The sequence below is a fragment of the Clytia hemisphaerica genome, unplaced genomic scaffold (assembly GCF_902728285.1).
Source record: "Clytia hemisphaerica strain Z4C2 unplaced genomic scaffold, Clytia hemisphaerica genome assembly, whole genome shotgun sequence".
Lineage (NCBI taxonomy): Eukaryota > Metazoa > Cnidaria > Hydrozoa > Leptothecata > Clytiidae > Clytia > Clytia hemisphaerica.
In genome coordinates, this window is record NW_027103974.1 from 1,409,042 (window position 1) to 1,437,022 (window position 27,981).

General features: G+C 33.8%; 3 protein-coding genes across 3 annotated transcripts in view; 1 reads left to right on the forward strand and 2 right to left on the reverse strand.

Moving 5' to 3' along the window:
• LOC136810677 (protein inturned-like) overlaps positions 1-13,422 on the reverse strand; it is a 101,302-nt gene extending 87,880 nt beyond the window's left edge. The window contains exon 1 of the mRNA XM_067067252.1: positions 12,940-13,422. The gene's annotated coding sequence lies outside the window, so the exon portion shown is untranslated. The remainder of the gene's footprint in view (positions 1-12,939) is intronic.
• Positions 997-27,919, reverse strand: LOC136810676 (uro-adherence factor A-like). The gene is made up of 4 exons (XM_067067250.1): positions 27,702-27,919; positions 20,531-22,266; positions 17,996-19,984; positions 997-1,554 (listed from the first exon to the last, which is right to left on the reverse strand). The coding sequence occupies exons 2-3, from the start codon at positions 22,242-22,244 to the stop codon at positions 18,009-18,011; spliced, it is 3,690 nt and encodes a 1,229-aa protein (XP_066923351.1). The 5' UTR covers positions 22,245-22,266; positions 27,702-27,919; the 3' UTR covers positions 997-1,554; positions 17,996-18,008.
• Positions 5,175-9,606, forward strand: LOC136810671 (ficolin-2-like). The gene is made up of 3 exons (XM_067067244.1): positions 5,175-5,826; positions 7,117-7,328; positions 7,930-9,606. The coding sequence occupies exons 1-3, from the start codon at positions 5,397-5,399 to the stop codon at positions 8,260-8,262; spliced, it is 975 nt and encodes a 324-aa protein (XP_066923345.1). The 5' UTR covers positions 5,175-5,396; the 3' UTR covers positions 8,263-9,606.
• Positions 27,920-27,981: the final 62 nt, after the last annotated feature.

Here is a 27,981-nt window from a genome sequence, read left to right on the forward strand (position 1 = left end):
TTTTATTGAAAATTGAAACATGCTTGATGGTGGGCATTGCTATTAATAATGTTTTTGAATGAAAAAACAACCAATTATAAGGAAAAAGTCCAATGAAAATCCAGAAAAACGGCGATTTCCGGCATATTTCCCGCATTTTCGGCCGGAAAAAAAATTTTCTCAAAAATCGGACTCGGCCATGTTTTGGGCATTGTTAATACGCATCTTTGAGCAAAAAATCAGAAAAAACTAATGATAAAATCTCGAGAAAGTGCCAAAAAACCAGTTTTTTCCGAATCGGCATTTCGGCCGGGAAATTTTTTTTTCCGAAAATCGAATTTTTGCATCATTGTGCCAAAAATCAGAAAAAACTAATGAGCCAATCCTGAGAAAAGCTGGTAACAGACGGACGGACGGAGGGAGGGACGAACGAACGAACGAACGAACGAACGAACGAACGAACGAACGAACGAACGAACGAACGAACGAACGAACGAACGAACGAACGAACGAACGAACGAACGAACGAACGAACGAACGAACGAGGGTTAATTAATAGGACCTCCAAGGTAGGTCCAAAAAAGCTATACATCTATTAGCTTAAGCTTATTTTTCAGCACTGCAACCATACCAAAGATTGAGTTGGTATTGAAATAGTATATGATTTCAAGACTAACAATTATAGGTTAAATAAAAAATGAAAAATAAAGGACCTCGGAGCATCAAAACATATTACTTCTCGGAAAAATACGCTCATCAATAGAATATAACTTTTAAATAACTCTAACATAATCTACAAAACTTTGCTAAATAAAATTTTCGTTTTTCATCGAAATAGCTATATGTAAAAATATAAAGACTGCTTTTTCTCGCAAGAAAAAAAATAAATATTAATATATAAATCATAAGGAAAAAATAACTAAAATCTCAGAACGCAAGTTATATGGCTAACATCGGAGGTGAAAATCTAGATACTAATCCTTTAAAATAGTCCCTATATACGGTAAAAAGTAAAATTGTCGAGGGAAAATGAAGAATCTAGCTTTGGAATAGATTATTTGAAAGGGACGAATGGCTGAAAAGTCCTTCATCGAAAACAATTGACTCTTATTGGAAGCATCCCTATGGTCATCATAATTGAAAATGTTTTTATAAGAAGCAGTAGATAAATGCCATTTTCAAAAATTTAAACTATAAATTAAAAACGGTGGAAAAATATCTGCAGAAAATGATAACAAGTAAGATAAAAAAACTTTAGAAAAAATGATAAAACCTATGTGGGGACAGTGATGCTTTGTTGGTCCAACGAAACTTGAAAAATGAAAACATAATACCACCACATCTAAGAACATATGAAAGCTTGACAAAGCAGAGGGAGTTTTTTCAAAATAAGTTGAAGTGTCGGGGAAAGGAAGGGAATCGGGAAATTAAGGAAAGGAATGGAAAGGGGAGATGGGGTGAGGTATTACCGTATTAGCAAAAAAACATAACAAAACGTTGAACTCTCTCGTTCAGAATAAAAGAAACTTGACAAATTAAAACAGAAAGACTTGTGTCGTGTCTTTTGGTGAATACCTAAAAGAGAAAAAAGAAAAAGGAATATAAACAATAAAAGAGAAAATACTGTTAAAGGTTTTGTTTTTAAATAAAAGTGATATCGTTTGCTTACTCATCATTTTTAATTCTCAAGCTTTTTCACATACATTTTTTGAAATCTAGCGATAGATTTTAGTTTCAATCCGGCGTTTGTTTAAAAACTACACGCAGGCGTTCTGAATGGGAAATAAGTGGTTTCATTTCCCATCTAGGAGTCTCGCATCTAGCCCTTCGGGCTTGAAACTCAATGCTCCATACATCAACGTAAACCAAGGATAAATTTAAAAATTAAATTTATTTGAGAAACATAAAAAATACATCGCTAGATTTCAAAAAATGTAGTCCTCCAAAACAAAGGAATCACTAGATACAATCCGTCGTCATGGTTACGGCGCGTTCTATGCGTTTTAGATGGGAAATAAGTGGCTTCAATTTCTCTTGCCTGAGAAGGGTTAAAGTTTTGCCTCGATTTTGTAGAAAATTGACATTTTATAAGATTCATTAAAATTTGTTGAGAATGGACTTTCCGTACTTTTAAATGTCTCGTGAGGCGATTGTCCTAGATTCATAAATACGTTTGTTTCCTAAAATTTTATCTCGATATGAGAGTCTTCCTATGGTCCCACGAAAAAACGGCAACAAGTTGACAAAAGTTTTCGAGGCGATGCTGTTTTTTTTGAGTGGGAGAAAATAAAACATTTGAGCAGCATATTTGTCATCCCGAGTAGTTCGCCGCCAGACAAAAGGCCATTATACTGGTCATAAAATCGTTATAAAGTTTGTTTGAGTAAGGAATTATTTCCAAGTTCAAAATACAAAAAAGCGGCTCTTCCGCTTTTGGACTTTATTTGGATTGTTTTCATGGGTGAAGGGACATTTGAAAAATCTTTTATCCTTTGGATTATTTTCCTTAAAAATTATCTTTCCAACGGTGTATAACTTTCTAACATAGAATGAATGGGTGCTGTGAAAAGGTCAAAAAAGTAAAGTGTCCACATATTTATGCGACAGACTTTATTAAAACAGGACTTTTTTTCGGGACAACCTTTGATGCTCAAAAAATGCTTAGAGCGTGTATTGGGCAAAGTCTATTAATCAAAGATAAAAAGACAGTAAGAGGTCTTTTTATTAAATAATTAATAGAAGTATTGATCACCAAAATAATATGCCAAAAAGAAGAATTCTTAATATATTGCAATCAATTATTCACAGCCTGGAGAAAAATTTAAGATACTGTAAAATAAATATTCAGGGAAAGGGGGCACTCATTCAAAAACGAGTTTGGAAACTATTCTAGTCGCGAGTTAGGGAGTTGCAAGTTTCGAGTTGGGGAGTTGCTAGTTTCGAGCCGGGGAGTTAAAAAATTACCGGCTACCGAAAAAGAATAACATACATCAAAAGTACGATTTTGAAAGTAAATGTAATATGAGAGTAATATATAACACATATGATACAATGTATAGCAATGTGCCCTCCCGGTTATTACCATAATGGCTTTATGGCAACTCTAGACTAGTAAACTAATCGTTGAAAACAGACCCATACACGAAATTCAAGCTCGAAATAAAAAAAAATCGATGATGTGAGGTTGCGTGTCTTTTCTGAATTTCATTTATTTTCCTTTTCTCTCATGCGCGCTGAATATTTAATTAGTGTTTACGTTTTATTATAAGCAATAACCGACTAGTTTACTAGTTTATGGCAACTCCTGAACTTGGGCACAGGATATACGGTTAATACGTATTATACGGATAATACGTATAATACATATACCACCTGTAATATGCTTGCCTTTAACACGTGCGCTGAGAGCATGGAAAGCTATTTTCTACTGTCAATTCATATCCATTTATATTTCCTGCATCACATTGAGTATATATATAATTCTTGATTAAAGTGACTTTAGAACCATTTTATTTTATAATGTGATCAAAATTTTTATTAAAAAGTGTCAATTCCAATGATAAAATGACAAAAGAAAGTGTCATTATTTTTCTAGCTCTATAAGCTATCTCTACGAATTTTTTGAGGCTAAGATGACTGTCAACTTATATCCTTTTATGCAATAAGCATCACTTGCAGTATGATCAATATTTTTTGGGGACTTTGTTTGACAATCATTGTATTTAAAGATTTTGTCAATATTTCTACAAGAACGTGTCATGTTGTCAGCATTATGACAATGACATAACAGTACTAGGTATTTTGGCTTTGCTAGCCAGCACCTTACCATTTTCATGATCTTAAAGTCAATAATATGTTTGGTGCTGGCTAATTTGAAATTTGAACTTTTGGGCTACATTAGTTTAAATTAGAAAATTTTCGGTCGCCGTAAAGTTTTCCGAACTCCCCGACTCGAAACTAGCAACTCCCCAACTCACCAACTCACCAACTAGAACATTACCTAGACTCTTCAAAAACATCAATCTTTAATTATCAAATAGTTTGAGTCATAAATACACGCTTTTTTTATAAGAATGGTGTGAATCCATTTCATCATGGGTATTCTTAACTTTTTTTGGGAAAATCATCCTGAAGTATTTTTACAGTATTCTTAGGTTTAGGATCCTAATTCAGACTAGATTTAACATTTAGTACATACGTCTACAACACCACAAGCTATACTTTCTGTTTTTTGTTTGTTTTTTTTTCTGCAATTTTACGAGCTCTGTCAGTATCCTTGAGTTTTGTTTTGTGTTTTGTTTCTACAGTTTACGGTTTTACAATCTGCAATTTTGTGAGCTCTGTCAGTATTCTTGAGTTGTTGTTTTTTGTGTGTTTTGTTTCTACAGCATATTTTTTTCATAGAATATAATTATCTTTTTATTTAAATATGATTATTTTTACATAGGACGAATAGCCATTGTAAAATATGGAAGAGCCTGAAAGACAATTAATAATAAATAAAATAATAAAAATAAATAAAAAAATAAAAATAAATAAAACGGCATTTTTGTGAAAGGAGTGAGCCTTACTCTTGGGGTTTTGACAATTTATAATTGAAAATGCTCTAAAAGTGGCATTCTTAGCTTGAGTAGCCAAATTCCATGAAGGTGATATTCTTAGCATTATTCTTGAATTTTTGGCCATTTTCATCATGGACATTCTTATAAAGTGTATTCTTATAAAAAAAAGCGTGTATGCAATCATGTAATGGGGTATATTGTTCATTAATCTACAAAATATGCTGTGCATAAGTTGTAGATTCTAAAGTGTTTGTTATGTTTACTGAAAAAATGTCCATAATGTAACAAAGTGGATTGACTATTGGTAATAATAGACTGTATCAGGTTTTGAGCCAAAAAGAAAAAATCTTAAAATATTGCAATCAATTATTCACAGTCTAGAAAAAATTATTACAGGGAGTGGAGTTATGAAAATCTAACAAGTCTGGCAAAACACCACAGCCTAGAAATGAGTCTAGCGTTTGTTGTTTAAGTTTTTCTCCCAGTTTACACTGCGATTTTGCTGAGGCTCGGCTGTTCTTAAAACGGATTTCATAAGATTTACAATAAGACACTTTTTCAGACAACCATTGTCTATTTAAAATATGCGAAAATCATAACCCAGCTGGATCTGAACATTGTTTGGACGTTCAACCAACGCTGTTGGATGTTATTGACATTCGTTGACAGCTTGAAGTATGTCGAAAATATAGTAACACTGGATATAAATACCAAAAAAGAGAAATCACATAGTTTTAAATAATTTATGTCAATGACCTATCACTGAGCATTCGTAAAAAAACTTTAAACATATAGCGAGACTATAAAGAGAGAAGGTTATCCCAATATTTTTATAATTGGCGATCCCCATCAAAAATGGGAAAATACAACTTGATCTTCTTATCAGTTGTTTTGGCTTTGCATGCTTCCTGCATCTATGCACGGGAGTCCTACAGCTCATATCTTCGATTAGAGAAAGAAAATTACACCATCAAAAATGATTCCCATATACCATCAGAAGAATTTGTTATCAAAGGCTCGGAAATTGAATGCTTGTTAAAATGTCAACTCAATTATTTGGCGTGCTTCACTCTTGAAATTCTCAAGTTGGGTTTAACAAGCTGGTTGTGTCGATTTTACAATGTCGATTTCATGAAATTGAGTTATGAATCAAAAGAGGGGTCAATGGTTTATTCTACTACTGCACGAAGTTGTTTAGAAATGTTGGAAAGAGGCTTCACATTGGATGGTGTGTATAAAATACTGACCGTTGGAGAAGAAAAGGAAGTCTACTGTGATATGACTGGTAAATAATGTTATATTCCATTTATCTGAGGTCATGAAAACATCATGTTATTCTCACAAACTTTTACCAAATTAGCCTTAGGCTGCATGCATCCCCAAATTAGTTTTGATATAGGGGATGCGAATCAGGCTCTGATATCGCTTCCGAGAAAATTACCGAATAGCTATGTATTTTGCAGAATTTTGGCGACTTGTATTTTTCAAAAAACTCGATGTGTATTGTTTGAGTTATTTGATGACGTAAATAGAAATCAAATAAAGATTCAAATAAAAAGAACATATAGCTGGAAATCTCTCTTTCTCCTCTCTTTCTTTTTGTTTATCGAAATTAATTGAATTAGCAAACAAAACTCTCAAGATAACAAAAGACGACAAACTGTCAATCAAAGTTCTCTATCATTCAACTCTTTTTTTGGTTAGCAGATTTTTTGCTAAGTTCGGAACAGTTTTGTGAGCCTGATTCGCATCCCCTATATCAAAACTTATCAGAGGGGATGTGTGCAGCCTAAATTAGCCTAGGCTTCAAAACCGAAATTTAACATTGACTAGAACATTAGATCGCTAAACGACGGTTACTATATACTAGCCATTCCGGCGTCGTCCGAGACGACTCTGCTCCAAGTAAATTTTATACACAATATATTGATGAACAATATCTGACAATATGGTTTGCGGACCGTAATTTACTAAGTAAATAGCAGGTACTTTTTTATGAAAAGGAATTTTCTTTCTGTAAACAATCCCCCTATATTGTTGGAATATTGCAAATCGAGCTGACAATATATTGCGGCATGGCCCCCCGTCAATATTTTGCAAATTATTTTTTTTTCGCTTTAAAAAATCTGATATATACCGTTTAGAGGGGTGAAATAAGGGTGAAAAGTCGAAAATTTTCTTCGTCGCCCAACCATGGAGGGCGACATATATTTTTGGCCCCTCAATTCGATTCGCACGCCGAGGGCCATGTAGCGGACACCTTTTCAATATATTGACGGCATTCAGCGATATATTGGCTGACAATATTGTGTAGTGTATGTAGCCCTTATAGTGAAAACGAAAGAAACACACAAAAACAGGCTATCAAAAAAGACATAGACAAGCTAGACAAACAAACCAGATCAATATTCACGCGGTCCAAATTGCGTCACAACAAAAACACAAATTTTCCTAGAAGGAACCTTGCTCCTTCAAAGAAAAAAATGACCGTGGGACCGATAAAAGCAATCTTTAATATTCTTTTCCTAGGATTTTCTTATGTCTTTTAGTAATACAGCGAGCTTGTGTGTTTTAGGAGGAGGGTGGACAACGATTCAACGCCGAGTAAACGGTGACATTGATTTCAATCGAGGTTGGCAATCATACAAAGAAGGCTTTGGCGATGTCAATGGTGATTTTTGGATTGGTTTGGAAACCATTCGAGAAATGAGTGTGTTGTTGAATAACACTTTGATTCGAATTCAAGGTGAAAGTTTTAACGGAGATCGAAGATTTATCATTGCAAAGGTAAAATTATAAAACTTATTAACCATTAGCGTGGTAAGCCTTAGAGGAGACTGGTAACGAATATAAGAGAAAAATTATTTTCCACAGCGGTATCAAAAAGCACAATTTTATAGGAGCAATCTTGTGAAAAAAAGTAAGGTAACCTTCCATTGAAGTGATAAAGGACCCCATTATAGTTAAGTTACAGTATTCGAATGCTAAATTAGTTTCCACTCCACTGCAGAGGCCCAGGGAAATGCCTCATATGGAAAAGAGTTTTTGCAGGAGTTTCCTTGGTTTGTTTTTTTTGTAAGACAGCCTTAAAATACTTTGCGCCAAGATGAGATTTTCCTTGTAAATTCGTTACCCATCCCCTCAAAAGCCAACCTCGCCGCTAAGAGTTGAAATGTGTATTGCATACGGTATAATATTTGAAGTTTTCGCTTCGGTTATTATGAGTAGAATACTTACTTACATCAAGCAAAAATGTCAGTTTATCAGACTTCAGTTGTTCAACCTATTTTTTTTCGGGACACTATGTACAGTCCTTTGAAACTTTGTATAACCAGGAGCCTAATTGACATCAAAAGAAGTATACCATCTTTTCCCGTTTAATGAATAGGGATTCTACATCAAAGACGAACAAAAGAAATACAAATTGCATTCTGGGACAATGATCAATGATGAATGGGATATCGGACGTGATTGGACATTTCAAGATGGTGAAATGTTCACAACACAAGATGATGATAATGATAAAAAAGGTGGTGTCAATTGTGCACAAGAATTTGCTTGTGCTTGGTGGTATGTGCGCTGTTTCGCAATGAATGCTAACAGAGCACCAGCAAAACAACAACAAACAACATACGCAGGCGGTATCAACTGGCCCGCCTGGCTGGGCAGTCACTATCAATCATTGAAAGCCATGAATATGGCAATAAAGAAAATGACCTAATCAAAAGCCTCCTTTTTAATAACCGCAACAATTTGATTACAAATAACTTGACCGAAATTTAATCAACGAGCCTCATTTATTCAAAAAAAAACATAAGTAATAGTTTTCGCACGGTACCGAATACAATATGGGATATGTTTTTCTCGTTTAGAGAAATATATATTTTCCTCGCCTATATCTAATATTGTACCGTTAAAAGTACGATAACTGGTTTATCGTCAACTTGAAAAATATCTACAAAAACTTTTCTCCCTCTATTTGTGTCTTTTTCTATGTTTTGCTTTTCTCTTCTTGGTTTTTCTCTCGCTAATTTGATGAAATCAACATCAACACATTCGAAAAAAATAATCGAACGGCCATTAAAAAGACAAAAACATTTCTAATAAGTTGTTGTGTATTGCAAGCGAAAAGAAAACATTTCCAACCATATAATTGTAAAAGCTATGATATCTCGTTTACCAGACCCCTTTTTTGAATGCAGTCTTGTAATTTTACGATCCAATATGACCGTGCCTTCTTTGGCCCATTAGATTGCTCATATTTTTTTGACGATAAGTCTGTTTTAAAAAAGAATTGGAAGTTTTCTATATTTCGAAATAATGCTTTTGAGTGAAAAAAGATATCGTTAAAAAAAGTATTCTTTTTAGGCCTTTTATAGGCTTTTAAAAATCCGAAGAAAATATTGAAAAAATGAAAACGAAATACAGAAGATTTGATCAAAAAATTTCCAAATTAAATTTCCCTGAGAGTGGGAGCTAAACAGACTTCAATAATCTATTCAGAATTTGCTATATCTTGGTTAGATATTCTGGCAATAGGTCCAATTCAAACATTTTAAGCCAAATTTTAAGAGAAAACTTAAGAAACGAAATTCTTTCGGGACAGACTTCAAGAAAATACTGGTTTTAAAGTTTCTTTCTTTTTATTAGTTTCATTAGTTTTATCTAAGAATAGTGCAAAGAACACATACACACCCTTTAAAAGTGCCATCACTCAGTGACTACAAGTTATCAATTTTATTTTGATTTCACATGCACGTGCACACCCTAAATAACAATAAATTGCCAATCTGGACAGTTTTTAATACCACAATAATGGTCTCTAAAAGGCTGTATTTCAACTTAAGATTCTCACATAATTTAAATAGCACAAACGTAAAGCTTACACTAGAGCCCACCTATATTTCATTGGGCAAACACCTTTGTAGTTAGTAACAAATAAAATGTTATTGTTATTCTGTAACTGTAAGCATATACTCTTTTTATCAAAAAAGAAATTTATAAAAAGAGCATAATGGCTTATATTAGCACAAACAACAAAGACCAGTCTGAAGATAATACAGAATCATGTTTGAACTCGATACTTTTTTCCGGACACCCTGTCCCGGGGGGGGGGGCACTCGATTTCGAAACGACGGTATGTGCCGCGCAAAAATCTGCTTTTCAAAATCGTACCCTTACAGTGCAGTTCAATATGGCTGAAAAGGTACCCTTTCAGTGCACTTTCTCTTGATTTACCCAACCCTTATAGTGCACTATATTTTCTCAGCTGTAAATCTGCCTGAACCCTATTCGTACTAGGGGGGGGGCTCTTTCTGTTCGGAAGTCAAACTATTGGTAATAGCTCCTGAAATAATAGAGCTTTTGCAGTGAAATTTTCTGTAAATTCCTAACTTTTATTTTGCTTCAAAATAAAAAAAAATTTGACACCTAATATTTTCACACCTTGAGCATGATGACATTTCTGACAGTAAGGTGTCACAAAAATTGACACTTTTCCAATACAAATTTATTTTCAATGTCAAATATATCGTTTAAACCGTAATTTATTGAATATTTAGGATAAATAATAAGCATTTTAAACTCAGGCAACTTTTTTCTTTTTCTAAAGCCTTTGTTAGAATACAACAGCTATTTATAAGAACAATGGAAAATTTCGGTTTTTGCTCACTTTGGGCATGATGAGTGACGTCATCAAAAAAATTTTTTGTCAAAAGTTACCTTACGTGACAAGGATCTTGTGTGCCAAATTTCATCCAAAAAGACCCACTAGATCAAAAGTTAAGGGGTGGTACAGGAAAAGCCCCCCCTAGTTCTGAACCGCCCCTAAAAGCCTAGTTTGAATAGGGTGAAAGAAGAAGCTTGGGAAATTTTCTGTTTCAAAGAAAAACTAAGAAAATAATTCTTATCAGCTGTAAATTATCAGACAGTAGAAACTTTTTCAAACAAACGGTTTTTACTACCTTTCTTTATAACAATTATTTTGAAGTTTTTTTAAAATTCGACCCTTGCAGTGCAATCTTACAGAAACACACCCTTACAGTGCATTTTGGGATGCTGAAAAACCCCACCCTTAAGCGCGGCACATGACGTAGGCCAGATCATATGAGTGCCCCCCCCGGGCACCCTGTATATAAGGTCCTTTGCCCTCAAGGGAGTTTATTTCAGCTAATGGATTTCTTTTGTTGTTGTTCAAAAAAATCTGCATAATTAGCGAGATGTGACGGATTTCTTTTGATTTGAGTCTAATTATGCGTACGTAAACTTTAGGGGCTTTTATCGGCGATCCAAAGAATATCTGCAATCTAATTCGTTAACAAGTGATACTTTTATGGACCTACCTGGTTATGCATTTAACACATATATAATTGATATCTACGTGAGCGTGAGCGTGACCATTAAACAATCATTCAGAACACTAATAGTGACGATCTATTAAAATTAGTCGTTTTTTTCTTATAAAAAACCGTTTAGAAACCAAAATTTCATGCTCTATAAATATTCTTTCATATTAAAGACTTTGTGAGCAAAAAAAAAACATCGATCTCATCAAAATATTGAGTAATTTGGCTAAGAACATTGATGTATGCTTGTTAATAGTGATTCTTATAGATAAAGATGCGTTTTTTGAGCTGAAAAATTCGTTTTTTACAAAAATCTGCTTGAGCCATGTTTTACCTATTTTCATTCAAAAAAATTAGAAAAAATTAATGATCCAATTTTTTAAAGTGCAAAAAACCCGTTTTTTAGACGTTTTTTGGCCTAAATTTGCCCAAAAACATTTTTTTTCGAAAATTGGGCTCCGTCACATTCGAGGGTTTATAGTTACGCATTTTTGTGCAAAAAATAATGAAGAATGAAACAGGCAATCTTGAGAAAAGCTAATACCTAAGTAATTGATAATGTGCTTATAAAAAAATATCGAATTTAGCCAGTTTTTCTACAAAAACACGCCAAGCAACCAAAGGTTTATGTCTAAACACATATATTCTTTAAAAGTAAAGCCCTTATGAGAAAAAAAACATTTATCTCATAAAAAAAATTAGTAATTTGACTAAGAACATTGATGTAAGCTTATTAATATTGATTCGTATAGATAAACATGAGTTTTTTAAGCCAACAAAATTTTTTGGCAAAAATCTGCTTGAGCCATCTTTCACCTATGATGGTACCCTACTTTCATACAAAAAATCAGAAAAAATTAACTATCCAATATTTCACAAAGTCCAAAAAACCTGTTTTTTAGCCGTTTTTTGGCCCAAATTGCCTAAAATTTTTTTTTTTTGAAAATCGGGCTCCGTCACATTCAAGGGTTTATAGTTATGCATCTTTTTGCCTTCTTACTTATTCTGGCGTTTTATTTCTAAGTATTTGATTGATTCTTAACGTTTGAAATGTCACCAGAAAGTTTTAATCCTTTGCCGTTTAATGAACAGGGATTCTACATCGAAGACGAACAAAAAAAAATACAAATTACATTCTGGGACAATGATCAATGATGAAGAGAATATCGGACGTGATTGGACATATCAAGATGGTGCAATGTTCACAACACGGGATGATGATAATGATAAAAAAGGAGGTGGCAATTGTGTACAAGAATTTGCTTGTGCTTGGTGGTATGTGCGCTGTTTCGCAATGAATGCTAACAGAGCACCAGCAAAACAACAACAAACAACATACGCAGGCGGTATCAACTGGCCCGCCTGGCTGGGCAGTCACTATCAATCATTGAAAGCCATGAATATGGCAATAAAGAAAATGACCTAATCAAAAGCCTCCTTTTTAATAACCGCAACAATTTGATTACAAATAACTTGACCGAAATTTAATCAACGAGCCTCATTTATTCAAAAAAAGAATACCTAAGTAATAGTTATCGCACGGTACCGAATAAATAGGGGATATGTTTTTCTCGTTTAGAGTTTTCTATATTTTCCTCGCCTTTATCTAATATTGTACCGTTAAAAGTATGATAACTGGTTTATCGTCAACTTGAAAAATATCTACAAAAACTTTTCTCCCTCTATTTGTGTCTTTTGCTATGTTTTGCTTTCTCTTCTTGGTTTTTCTCTCTCTAATTTGATGAAATCAACATCAACACATTCGAAAAAAATAATCGAACGGTCATTAAAAAGACAAAAACATTTCTGATAAGTAAGAAAAAATTTCTAACTATNAAGTACAGCTCATTGCGAAAAACATAATTTCCAAAGGAAGCAGTCTTTGTTGTTTACGCTTCCACTAAAATTCTTTAATAGGGAATAATGTAATATCATGTGGATTAAACATTTTGGGCAGGTTTTTCAATTGTTGTTTTAACATGTTTCCCAACCACCCAACCAAAAGTTCGAAAAGTCGATGAAAAGTTCGATAGTAGCATAAGCCTGATACATACCTTATACTCAGTGACTAAATGGAATGAGTATTTTTTATCTGTAACTTAAATTTCACATTCAATCGAGGGCCTTCTTTACACTATCAGAATGGTTGTTGTATAGAAATGTAATGTTTACGCATGCGTTTTAAACATCGTAATGGCGATTGTCTCGTTTAAATAAAACAACATTATTATTTTGAGCAAAATACAATTGGCTAAACGAGCCGACCGACCTAATTACGTCATTAAATCTCAGAAACAAAAGAAAGAAAAATGGTAGACAAAGTTGTGACAAGAAAAAAAACATAGTCTTTTGGAAATACTCAAAAACTAGGCAAAATAATGTTCTCAATTCCAGGCAAAACGATATAAATGTCTCTAATTTGGCTCTAATTTACTACCACACCAAGAAGTATCTTTTCAAGACGGCTTTTTAAATCAAATCTGAGAAAAACACACACTTTGAACGTTTATTACACTGACAAAAAGTAGATAAAATAAGACTTTCGATGCTCCCATTTTTTAATGTTAACTTACGATGATCATTGAAGGGAAACAACTACCACAAAATTGCCTTATACTGCAACAAGGATATAAATCTGAGCACTCCTTAAACAGTATTTTTTTTGTCTTACTGAGCTTTCAAATTAATAGACGCCCAAAAAAGAAAAATATTAAACGCTTTAGATAGAAAGTACAGCTCATTGCGAAAAACAAAATTTCCAAATGAAGCAGTCTTTGTTGTTTACGCTTCCACTAAAATTCTTTAATAGGGAATAATGTAATATCATGTGGATTAAATATTTTGGGCAGGTTTTTCAATTGTTGTTTTAAAATGTTTCCCAACCACCCAACCAAAAGTTCGAAAAGTCGATGAAAAGTTCGATAGTAGCATAAGCCTGATACATACCTTATACTCAGTGACTAAATGGAATGAGTATTTTTTATCTGTAACTTAAATTTCACATTCAATCGAGGGCCTTCTTTACACTATCAGAATGGTTGTTGTATAGAAATGTAATGTTTACGCATGCGTTTTAAACATCGTAATGGCGATTGTCTCGTTTAAATAAAACAACATTATTATTTTGAGCAAAATAAAATTGGCTAAACGAACCGACCGACCTAATTACGTCATTAAATCTCACAAAAACAAAAGAAAGAAAAATGGTAGACAAAGTTGAGACAAGAAAAAAACATAGTCTTTTGGAAATACTCAAAAACTAGGCAAAAATGTTCTCAATTCCAGGCAAAAGGATATAAATGTCTCTAATTTGGCTCTAATTTACTACCACACCAAGAAGTATCTTTTCAAGACGGCTTTTTAAATCAAATCTGAGAAAAACACACACTTTGAACGTTTATTACACTGACAAAAAGTAGATAAAATAAGACTTTTGCTACTTGTTTTGATTTCGATGCTCCCATTTTTTAATGTTAACTTACGATGATCATTGAAGGGAAACAACTACCACAAAATTGCCTTATACTGCAACGAGGATATAAATCTGAGCACTCCTTAAACAGTATTTTTTTGTCTTACTGAGCTTTCAAATTAATAGACACCCAAAAAAAAAAATATTTAACGCTTTAGATAGAAAGTACAGCTCATTGCGAAAAACAAAATTTCCAAATGAAGCAGTCTTTGTTGTTTACGCTTCCACTAAAATTCTTTAATAGGGAATAATGTAATATCATGTGGATTAAATATTTTGGGCAGGTTTTTCAATTGTTGTTTTAAAATGTTTCCCAACCACCCAACCAAAAGTTCGAAAAGTCGATGAAAAGTTCGATAGTAGCATAAGCCTGATACATACCTTATACTCAGTGACTAAATGGAATGAGTATTTTTTATCTGTAACTTAAATTTCACATTCAATCGAGGGCCTTCTTTACACTATCAGAATGGTTGTTGTATAGAAATGTAATGTTTACGCATGCGTTTTTTAAACATCGTAATGGCGATTGTCTCGTTTAAATAAAACAACATTATTATTTTGAGCAAAATACAATTGGCTAAACGAGCCGACCGACCTAATTACGTCATTAAATCTCACAAAAAACAAATGGTAGACAAAGTTGTGACAAGAAAAAAAACATAGTCTTTTGGAAATACTCAAAAACTAGGCAAAAATGTTCTCAATTCCAGGCAAAAGGATATAAATGTCTCTAATTTGGCTCTAATTTACTACCACACCAAGAAGTATCTTTTCAAGACGGCTTTTTAAATCAAATCTGAGAAAAACACACACTTTGAACGTTTATTACACTGACAAAAAGTAGATAAAAAAAGACTTTTGCTACTTGTTTTGATTTCGATGCTCCCATTTTTTAATGTTAACTTACGATGATCATTGAAGGGAAACAACTACCACAAAATTGCCTTATACTGCAACGAGGATATAAATCTGAGCACTCCTTAAACAGTATTTTTTTTGTCTTACTGAGCTTTCAAATTAATAGACAACCAAAAAAATAAATATTTAACGCTTTAGATAGAAAGTACAGCTCATTGCGAAAAACAAAATTTCCAAATGAAGCAGTCTTTGTTGTTTACGCTTCCACTAAAATTCTTTAATAGGGAATAATGTAATATCATGTGGATTAAATATTTTGGGCAGGTTTTTCAATTGTTGTTTTAAAATGTTTCCCAACCACCCAACCAAAAGTTCGAAAAGTCGATGAAAAGTTCGATAGTAGCATAAGCCTGATACATACCTTATACTCAGTGACTAAATGGAATGAGTATTTTTTATCTGTAACTTAAATTTCACATTCAATCGAGGGCCTTCTTTACACTATCAGAATGGTTGTTGTATAGAAATGTAATGTTTACGCATGCGTTTTAAACATCGTAATGGCGATTGTCTCGTTTAAATAAAACAACATTATTATTTTGAGCAAAATACAATTGGCTAAACGAGCCGACCGACCTAATTACGTCATTAAATCTCAGAAACAAAAGAAAGAAAAATGGTAGACAAAGTTGTGACAAGAAAAAAACATAGTCTTTTGGAAATACTCAAAAACTAGGCAAAAATGTTCTCAATTCCAGGCAAAAGGATATAAAATGTCTCTAATTTGGCTCTAATTTACTACCACACCAAGAAGTATCTTTTCAAGACGGCTTTTTAAATCAAATCTGAGAAAAACACACACTTTGAACGTTTATTACACAGACAAAAAGTAGATAAAAAAAGACTTTTGCTACTTGTTTTGATTTCGATGCTCCCATTTTTTAATGTTAACTTACGGGGATCATTGAAGGGAAACACAACTACTGCAAAAATGCCTTATACTGCAACAAGGATATAAATCTGAGCACTCTTTAAACAGTTTTTTTTTGTCTTACTGAGCTTTCAAATTAATAGAGACCCGAAAAAAAATATTAGAGTAAGGCCTAAAGGCTGGAGCTGTCTATTGTGTAGACTAACAAAATTCAGCTAGAGTGTCTTAAAAAAAGTCACATTTCTTTTGGAAATAACATATCATTACCTTTCGATATGGGATTGGATATTTATGTGAATCGAATCAGCAATATATATTGGACTTTTTTACCAAGTTGAGAGTATTTTTCGATGGGATTGTCAAGATATTGCTGGATATACATTAGAGAGTCAAATTTGACGTAATGAGCTAGAATGATGCAAAGTTGGAAATCTCAATTTTTGTGGTTCTTATCTTTATTTCCTTTTATGAATCGATCTACCACTTATTATTTACAGTTAGCAATATTGAGAAAAAGCAGATCTAAAATGAAAGATAAAAATATTTTGTACCTTATTTTGCTGAAAAGATACCTGAAAATGAGCCTAAGATGACGACAAAATGTGCAAAACAAATCAAAATAGGTGCGAGTCAAAATTATAAAGGTACATCAAATTTTTACTGTCAGACTTGCAATTCAGTGCATTTTGATGATCTCGATAAACTTACCCTTAAGGGCAGCACATTCCATAGGATGGACATTATGAGTGCCCCCCCCCCCCCCCCCCCGGATAATGAGATAATGGAGGGACACCAACTGGATGTGGATTGAAACAAAAATTAACGATGATCGATCTTTTTCTACTTGATTAGCAGAATCAAACAAATTTCTTCATCTTAGATCTTGAAATTTGGACAGATACAAAGTTGTTTAATGGCTTGAAAGGTTCTATATGGAACGTGAAGTTAAGTTTGACACAAATACTTTTTTCGCAAATATCATACATCGATTTTAATGATTTTATTTACTTTACGTCTCTCCACATTGTACTTTTGGTTATTTTTAATAGCTATAATTATGCACAACATAACCACGAGAAAACGAGGCAATCATTTTACGTTCGCTGAAATTTCTTATGGCTCATAGAAAATTGTGTCGAAAAGGAAACTGGAAATTAGTTGATAACTTCATTAAAATTAGCACATTAAAACGTAAGAATACTTCAGATGGTGATAAAGTATGAAATTTGGCACCTGCTATGAGATGGGTGGGTAAAGAATTAATTTTTTTTAATATTTAAAATCTTATGGTATCAGCAGAAAGATCATGAAATTCTGATGAAAATTGAGGTATAAAACATGCCTTGAAAAAAAGTATCAAAGTATCAAAAGTTATGAGTTTCAAAAGTTTGTTGATGACGTCATCATAAACCTTTCCAGGAAAAACCTAAGACTCTTAATTTTGGAATAAGTTGAGCAAATAAGATAGTACAATCAGATTTTGAAAATTAGAAAAAAAGGTTTTAGACCTTCTAGGAATCTTCTGTGCCAAATTTCATACTTTTATCGCCATCCGAAGTATTTTTGTCCTAACAGACCTCACTATCTTGATCCATTTTTTCATAAACATCTTTAGTATTCCAAAATTATCATAATATTTGATTAAAATAGGCAATTTTTCGAAGGAATTTACATCCAATACGCCCCTAAAGTTACTGAAAACGCGACAGAGAAAGCAAAAGATTATTTTCAGAAATATTCAATCTCAAAATTAATTACTTTTGATACTAATTTTACTAAAATTCCCTTTAAAACTGCAGAGCACTGTTTAGGGATTTTTAAAAGATAAAAAAGATAATATTCTTACCAGGTTCATCTTGCTAAATCTTTGATGTGTCTTCAATATTCAATGGTGGAAAGTCAACGATTTCGTAAAAATCCACAATCCTAGAATTCCAATGTCTAATATCAAGGTTTTCAGAGATCATTACAGATGTTGACACTCCAGCAACATCAAATGTGATTTTCCGCGACGGTTTTGGTCGACCATGTGGACATTTAGGATATTTCTTGATAGAGTATGGATTTTGTGTTGATTGTTTCGTGTATTTTCGTTTCCTTTCTACAGTTTTGACAGTTGAAGTTGCTGAGGGAAGAGTAGGATTAGCCGAATTTGGTTCAAGTTGACTGTCGTCAGGCTTAAGTTTCCTAGGTCTTCCTCTTTTCTTTGGAACTTTTTTCTCGACTGCTTCTGATTTCCTGTGTGTATTTTCTTTGTTGGCCATTTTGCTTGAACCTTTTTTGCAACCTTTTGATTGTTTGAGATTTGAATATTCATATCTCTTTCCTTTTAAAAGAATCAAAGGATCAACTGCTTCTTCGACTTGTACGATAATACTGTCAAGTATTCCTTTTACAATAGAGAATGCTTCACTGGTAAAATTTGTAAGAATATTTTGTTTTTTGCTGATATAAGAAGCAAAGCACTTAGCTGCAGTATTCATCTCCGTTGGAAAAGATTCTTTGATCGACGATGGTTCTCTGATTGACGATGGTTCTCTGATCGGTAATGGTTCTTTGATTAACGATGGTTCTCCACTTGGCGATGGTTCTTTGATTGACGATAGTTCTCTGAATGACGATCGTTCTCTGATCGGCGATGGTCCTGTGATCAGTAACGGTTCTCTAATCGATGATGGTTCTCTGATCGGTGATGGTCCCCTGAATGACGATGACTCTCTGATCGGCGATGGTTCTCTGATCGACGATGGTTCTCTGGTCAATGATGGTTCTATAATCGACGATGGTTCTCTGATCACCAATGGTTCTCTGATCGGCGATGGTCCTCTGATCGACGATGGTTCTCTGATCGACAATGGTTCTCTGGTCAACGATGGTTCTTTGATCAACGATGGTTCTCTGATTGACGATGGTTTTCTGATTGACGATGGTTCTTTGATTGACGATGTATCTCTGATCGACAATGGTTCTTTAATCGACGATGGTTCTCTGATCACTGATGATTCTCTAATCGGTGGTGGTTCTCTAAATGACGATGGCTCTCTGATCGGCGGTAGTTCTATGATCGACGATGGTTCTCTGATCGGTAATGGTTCTCTGATCGACGATGGTTCTCTGATCGACGATGGTTCTCTGGTCAACGATGGTTCTTTGATCAACGATGGTTCTCTGACTGACGATGGTTCTTTTATTGACGATGGTTCTTTGATCGGCGATGGTTCTTTGATTGACGATGTATCTCTGATCGACAATGGTTCTCTAGTCGACGATGGTTCTCTGATCACTGATGATTCTCTGATCGACAATGGTTCTTTGATCAGTGGTGGTTCTCTGATTGACGGTGGTTCTCTGATCGCCGATGGTTCTCTGAACGACGGTGATTCTCTGATCGACGGTGGTTCTCTGATCGCCGATGGTTCTCTGATCGCCGATGGTTCTCTGAACGACGGTGGTTCTCTGAACGACGGTGGTTCTCTGATCGCCGATGGTTCTCTGATCGACGGTGGTTCTCTGATTGGCAATGGTTCTCTGATAAGAAAAAGTTGTCTAATCGTCTGTAGTGCTCTTTCCTCTGAAACTGTTTTTGTTATTTTATCATTAGATTCTTCAATTCGGTCATTTGATTCACGATTCAACTTTTGCTTACTTTCTTTTTTAAGGTTCTTTTTTCTTCGTTTGGTTTTGACTTTCTTTGGACTTTCAGGATCAGATACCAAATCGAAAGGAGAGATAAAAGATTGGTTCACTTTCTGTATAGCCCTCTTTCGCATCTTCATGTTGTGCTTGGATGATGTGTTTTCACGCATGATTTGGTGACGTACATCAATACAATCATCTAAATTAATTGTTAATAACAGTTTTCGAGTAAAGAAATGATGAGGATAGAGTGTAACGGTCCCTTAAAATCTTGATGTCTCTAAACAGGAGATTAATTAGTCTCAAGTTTCATTTTAAACGAAAGTTTTTTGATTGTTTGTCTCAAGTATTTTACTTTTTAGAGGTTTTTGGTCAAAGATTCAGCGATTAAATTGGCTTAAAATAACATTTAAACTGAGATTAGTTTCCATATTGTTTTGATGAACATTTTTAATCGATAAAAACGGCAATAATACGTATTTCCTTCCAGACAGTATGTAGAAAATCCCTTTTCAGCCATGTTTAGCCTAATATAGAAAAGTGCTTGGAAAAATTCCGTTTGGTTCAATTGATTAAATTATTCTTTGGATCAAGCTGAAGTATTTGTAATAAAAAATATACTGTCATTTTAAAGATAAAATAAAATTTTTTTATTCAACAAGTAAATAAATAAAATAGAATCAAAATCGGTATATGGTATTATTAAATTCAATTTGAAAATATTTAGTAAAAGTATAAAGCTTACCGAAATCGGGGTCACTTTGATCGCAATTGTCTTCATGTGTGAACTTGTCATCGTAAAATAAATGTGTTGGTTTCTTCAATCCTAGCATTCCTTTGTTATGTCCTTCTTTCAGGTAACTTGGACGTGCTTTTGAATAATCTCTCTTTACTTTCGATGTTGTTTCAGTTTCCGTTAGTTTATGCTTGCTTGGGGTACTTCTTTGAGATTTATCTAACTCACTGATAAGTCGTTTCTTTATAACTTCAATTTCCTGAGTACTATTGGGGTATTGATTTTTATCAAATTCTGTATCAAAAAGCGTGGACATTTCGACATCAAATGCATTGAATTCCTCACTGTAATGTAAGGGTGAAGTAATTTGGTTTGATTCAATCAAAGGTGGCAATTTAGGATTTTCAGTTTGGGACTTGTCAGCCACAAGATTTGTTTCAGGTGATGTAATAGTAGATGTATTCGATACTGTAACTTCACTTGACTGGGTCAGATCTGGTTGTTGTTTATTTGATAAGCTCGTATTAGTTACTACAGGAAAACAGTCATTTTGTCTATCATATGGAAAAGGAAGTAAATTTGTCTGATTCGTTTTAACTGGCGAGGTGTCGATTGTTGCGGGTTTGCTAATATATGATTGAGCTGGATGATGGGACAGTTTTGGGACATTATAGCATGAAACAGGAGATCGTTGTTCATTCATTATAGAAGCAACAGTATGTGATGGTAGACGTTCAGATCTGCTAGTCTTTGTAGAAACTCCATATCTATTTTCGATAAAAGTTTGGGAAGTAATTGATTGGTAGGTATTAACCCAATGCTCGGTATACATTCTTTTACTGTAATTTTCCGGCTGAATACTGTTACAGGAGTAGCTTCTACTAGTTTGTGCTGGTGATCTACTGTTAATATTCGGTTTATGGTAATGCTGCAATGAATTTTGATAATGCGAGTAATTATATCTTGGTAAAATTTCAACATTTCTTGTTTTCCGTGTCTCGAGCTTCCCAGTAAAGTGCTTATCATATGATAGTGACAGATGAGAATACAAATTAGATTGCACACCTGGAATATAGCATAACTTTGAAGCGACATAATCTACTGGTTGGTGATAAGTGTATGGTAAATAATACTTTGTTTGTGGGATAGTTCTCGTTTCAAATTTCATTGGAGTCCTGTTTTTACAGTTGGTTTTCTCTTTCTTCTTTAAGTTTGAAGATGCTTTGGTATTTGTTTCAAACTTTGGCCCTTTCTTTTGTGCCTTGTGTTTATTTGTGGTTTTCTCAATAAGTTGGCGTTTTGTTGGTGCAAGCAATGAAGGATTTGGTAAAACTGCATTTGAATTAATTGACGTTGTAGATATCTGTACATCCTGTATATTAGCAGATGGGTTGAGTACCTTCGGTTTGGATAAAATGGATTCTACATTGAATTGTTTATCCTTTGTAAAAGGTGATTTGAGTGTTGTAAACTTGACTGGACTGGGAAGCTTCAGTGGAGAGCTACACGAGTTATTGTCACAGTTTTCATCAACATTTCCAGTGTTATCATGATAACGATCTAAGAATGACTCTGCTTCTAAATTGTCATTTTGTGAGAAAAGATCAACTCTTTCGTCTTGATATGTTTCATAGAGATCCACAAGATTTTCATAATGGACTGGGACTGGAGTGTAATCTGTTGCATTAAAGTATTCATCGGTGAAAGGACTATGCAGCTCCATTTAACTTGATAGCATCCCAATCCTAACAAATTAAAGCAAAAGTAATAATTATATAAGTCATTTTTCTAGAGGAGCACTTTATTTCATAGAATTTCTGAAAGCCATATTGTTATTGTTAGTGAAGTCTGTATCGAAAACCATAAAAATGGGAAGTTTACAAAAATAATGCAATTTTTCAAACGAACCAAAGTCTTTTTCAAATTAGCTGTCAGCTAAATAACGAATGCAAAAAACTTTTGAAAGAGTTTTAATTAGAAATAATAAATATTAAAAAAGGAATGAGAAAAAACTCCAGATATAATGGTAGTATGAAAAATTGAAATTTTCATCTCAATAAAAAATTTTTTGCTTGCGGCTCCATTTTTCATCTATTTTATTCTAGATTTGTTAAATTTTTGCCTGTGGTAACCGTTTTCACAGCCAAGCCTGAAAATATTGCTTATCATGTAATTTTTTAACTTTTTATCAAATCGATTTTTTTCAATTTTTAGCCTTTGTAGATAAGAGAGGTTTGTGTTTAATTTTTATTTACATTTGATGATTGCTGGGAGCATGGAATTTTCTCAACTTGTTACAGAAATATATACCAGGTGCGCCAAAAAAAGTATAAAGTTTTGTCAAGATATTATGAGCTTATGGTTAAATACCTATCCAAAATGAAAAAGTTCACAATGAAACAAAACACAATAAGTTAATTACCACTTAAACAGTCGAACAGCCCTTAAACGATTGAACTTTTTATTTGTAACTGTGAAATGGCTGATTTAAGGTTTCTGAAGCCATAAAATATTCGAAAATAAAATGATCAAAGGGAATTTCCCAAAATAAGGAAATCCGATTTTCACAGTCAAAAGAAAATGTATAGAAAAAATTGCTTCAGCAGCCCAGGGATATGTTATAGCGGAGCTGGATGAAGGACGAGAATTCCTTAGCGGATTGCTTCTTTGTCTTCTCTATTGTAAACTGTTGATAATAGAAATCCATCTCTGTCCCCTTGAGTGTTCTGTTTTTATAAGAAAAATGAAGCAGACAAAGTATTCATGCAGTACGTTTGCACATATTTTGCTATGATGTTCCCGCTTTTCATCAAAATAATATTTGTAGAAGATACCCCAAAAGCTTCCTTGTAAATGAAATCTATTTTTATCAGCGTGTGTTATGAATTTGAGAAGCTTTCACGATTTCTCTTTAAAAATTTTGGATGTAAATATTTTGACAAATAATTGTTTCAATTGACTTGAAATTTTTTCCATAATCAGACATACCGACTTGCTATCTGAAAAAATCCGTTAGAAAGTGAGGCACCCTGCGGTGTAGGGCGGTATTTCAAATGAAAAAGTACTTAGAGAAGAAACTTCTTATAACTTTACTAATGAAAACAATGTTTTTCATTTTTTTAAATTGTCATTCACCAATGTTTTACAGACCCTCTTGATAATTAAAAGTTTTTAATCGTGAACGATAAATGCAGCAGCAGAATCATTGGCTAAGAGGAAATCCATATTTCACGAGTTTGTAATTAAAAAAGTTAAATTTCATATAAAATTTTAATGTCAGGCACAGAGATAGAACAAGGCTTTTTTAAATGTGCGTTATCCAGCCCTGCTATAACATATCCCTGAGCAGCCACTTTACCATCTGTCTTTATTAGGTCATATTTCAGAAAGCTAGGGCAGCGTCCGTTGGTGGCAAAAAAGGGCACATCTACTTTGGAAAGAATTTTGAAAGATTTATTTTTCTTTATAAGAAAAAATCCATTAGTTTTTGGTGGTTGGTATTTTCAAGCAAACATTGTGCCTAAAATGGATCTTGTGACCTAGCCATTAAAATCCTATAGATTATGCATTTTTCAATTTTATATATTTTAATGATTATCGATTTTTAAATGGATACTCAAGATTTTGGAATAGGCTTGATAACCTATGGGACCACTCAGTACGTACACTTAAAATTGGTGCAAAATTTACCACCTCATCCCCCTTAGTACCCATTTGCATGCTTTGGCATTAACCACCCCCCCCCCTTTAGCATATGTAAGAAACATCAGAAACAATTTCAGGTAAGATTAAAGGATCCATAACAGGTAATTTACGAGTTATAGGAGAAATCAAGACAAGTTTGACTTGTTTTTGTCTTTGTTAATGAAAAAAATCACAACATCTAACAAATCTTTGGCTGAATTTTTGTTCTATTAAAAATGTCAAAGGGTATCTACATTTCTACCCAACCTCCCACTCCCCTTCCCCACGTATGCTTTTAGTGATACCTCCTCCCCCTCAGCGCATACATACTTTTTAAATGGCCCCTATCAGTCCATTGATTATCCAAATTAATCATTAAACAATCCATCAATTGATAATGGATTTACACCCTTTGCTAATCAACTGACACTTTTTCTTACTTTCCTGAATCTTTTGAGTTAGTTGAAAAGTCGCAAAATTGTCAGAATTTGATCTAATTCCACCCTTCACTTCATCTTCTTCATTTCACATCTTTATTTCAATTTTGAGTGCACAAGAATTCAATTTCAAAATATAACAGAGATAATATCCAACCCTTCCCTATGAGTTTGCGGGAATCTATATATTAATACGCTTAATTGTGTGTATTTACAACATTTTATAAACATTTTTCAAAATCTAACAAAGCTATACAAAACCTTGCTTTCATAGTGTTGAACCATCATCTTTTCACACTGGAGGCAGATTTTCTACAACTAGACTAATTTCTTGTTACCAAGGAGATAAGACTTTCTATAAAGGAAGTTTGGAGCTGGACGGGTTAAAATCAACCTTCTTCCCATACATTTTAAATTTTAGCTTTCTTTTACACTTTATAAAATTTTTCTTAGCCATTTCTTTAATTGTGGTTGAAAATTGCAATGCAAGGTTAACTTTTTTTCAATTTCAGATCAATTTATTTTCAGGCATTCTTCCATAAATGAGAACGATATAATCTAGATTTCTTTTAAAATATAGTGATTGACTGAATTGGGACACGCTAGGTTCGAGGCTGCGCATACAGCTAGTGTTTTATTGCCAACCTAGTGACATTCAATGACTGCTGTCGTGGACCATCTACATAAACATGGCGAAACAGCACTCCGTTTATATTCAATCTCAGATAGATTTGATTTCTCCCCAACTCAAATTTAAAAATCTCAAACTTCCGACAATTTTGATTGCCGACAGACTTCATTGATATTATCCAATTAGAAATTAAAAGGGGCAAGGCAGCTGTTGATTATATCAACATTATTGATCATTAAAAATCTATATGCTTATTTAATTGAGTGCTGCTGTTGATTATATCAACATTATTGATAATTTACACTGGGATAGATATTATCGATTAAAAATCTATATGCTTATTTAAAATTGAGTGCCATAATACTCATTTAATTGAGTGCTATAATACTCATTTAATTGAGTGCTAAGAAAAATTGTGATAGGCCACAATCACAAATAACTTGTGTTCCCCTCGTTTTTAGGCAAATAAAATGAGTCACTCGGTTGGTCGCTGTTGGTTGGTGAAAAAAAATTATGAAAAACGGATTTTCAAACTATGAGTCAGGCAAAAATCAAATATATCGGAAATTGAAAATAATTGGCCCACTGTTTTCTGATTTTATGTAGACAGACTGTCAACGCGGTCCTTGGATTTCACATACGGCTCCTCCTTTTTTGAAATGTAATATCTCTGTTTTTATGACTAGGGAGATAACAACACGTTCTCGCAAACCTATAGGAAAGGGTTGGATGTTATCTTTATCATATTTTGAAATTGAATTCTTGGGCGTTTAAAATTGAAATAAAGATGTGAAATGAAGAAGATGAAGTGAATTGGATAAAATTCTGACAATTTTGTGACTTCCCTACTCAAAATGATCGGTAAATTAAGAAAAATTATCAGTCGGTCGACGCCAACACAAGTTATTCGTAATTGTGGCCTAAGCTATTAATTATCATTTTTAATTGATATTTAATCACAATTAGCTATCGATCTTAATCCAGACCCAATCAATCAAACTTGTCAAACCAATTGAACAATCAAAGTAATGGACGAACTCCATAGGACGATTAAAGTTTGAATAAAAAAATTAATCGAATCTAATCTAACACTCAAAATTTTTGAAGCAATAGGAGTTTGATTAGTTTGACCAGTTTGCAAATTTCTAAAACAGGCGCGGATCTTATTGAAAAGCATGTAAAACACCCTTGTAACACCCTTGTATCCTGCCCACAACTTTCAAAAACACCCTCCTCATTTTTTTGTGGATGTGATTGGAACTATGTTTTTCACTTGAAGTGTACGGAAAACATGGTTTTGTGTAGCGAAGGTGTTATCTTTTGGGGGTTTTAAATATTTTGCATGGAAAAAGAAGGAAATAATGAGCTTTTCAAAAATAATGAACTTTTTTGAGCAGTATCTTTTAAAGACATGCAGGCGGTTGACAGTTAACCGGTTCATTAATATCCCTTGCCTTAGTTTGATGATATTAAATCCTCATTATCTTCCCTCACTTACAAAAACTTTATCGTGGCACGCGATAGCCATTTCAACAGTTCCCAGACTTAAGGTTTATTGTCAATTGTACCCAGATATTTGTTTAGTGTGTAATCTGTTACAGTCTGGGAAATCCTCTCAATTGCACGCTTATGTTATCCGAGGGCGTAAGCGCGTAATTGCATGGTTATAATTTACGCCCGCTCCCGCCCCGGTTGAAATTGCTTAGGGATTTCAAAGGGTTCAGAATTCTCTAATTCGGGCGAAGGCATGGTTTAACGGGCAATCCATTTTTACGGAATCTTCTTCTACGATAAATTTTGAGTAAAACTGCCCTAGGCTTTTGAAATTCAACAGAGCTTTAGGAATTACGTGTCAAAAATATAGGAAATTTTAAAGCGTGCAATTACACGCTTACCGCAAAAGCTGTCACCCGTCAATTTTGCCTAACGCTTACCGCCCGTTTCAGAACAATTTCGATAAGCGTGTAATTACACGCTTAAAAATTCTGCCATTTTGATAACCGTGTTGCGCGCTTATGGCCTCGGAACATAAGCGTGCAATTGAGAGGATTTCCCAGACTGTGTTACTGTATCGGAAGTAGTTTCTCGATTAAAATTCAGAATTTGACTTTGAAAAGAAGCTTATTGTATACGGTGGCGGAACAACGGCACAAACTTGTTGAACAAAATTGGGTTATCAAACTGATCAAACTGCAACCCATTGATCGAACTTAATTGTACACTCAAATTTTTTTAACAGATAATCGATTTTATCTATTTGTTACATCTGGAGAGACACATCTTGAAAATTAGTAGATTTGGGACTCTTTCAGATACCTTCAGAGCCTAACAAAGGGACCCTCTGATCAATGGCACGTCCCTGTACCCATGTACAGTGCCTGGTGGGGTCCCCTACCTGAGGTACCTCATGTTTTAAAAATTTACTTACTTTTCTTGTTGAAATTAATGTCTTGACTTTCAATGACGAGTTCTTCGATTCAAGATTGGTCGATTTCTTCTTGTTTTCGGGTACTTTGATGTCCCAAAAACTATATATTTCCAACAAGAAAATATTTTGGTTTGTACACAAAACAGACAAAAAAAAATTCAAATTTTCCCTCCTCGCTGCTTGGAATTCCTCGCTGCTTGCTGACATGTGGTTTAAGCGCGGGTAATCTCAGTTGTGACGTAATTTTGGTGGTTTTTCTTTAAATATACGAAAACTCGCA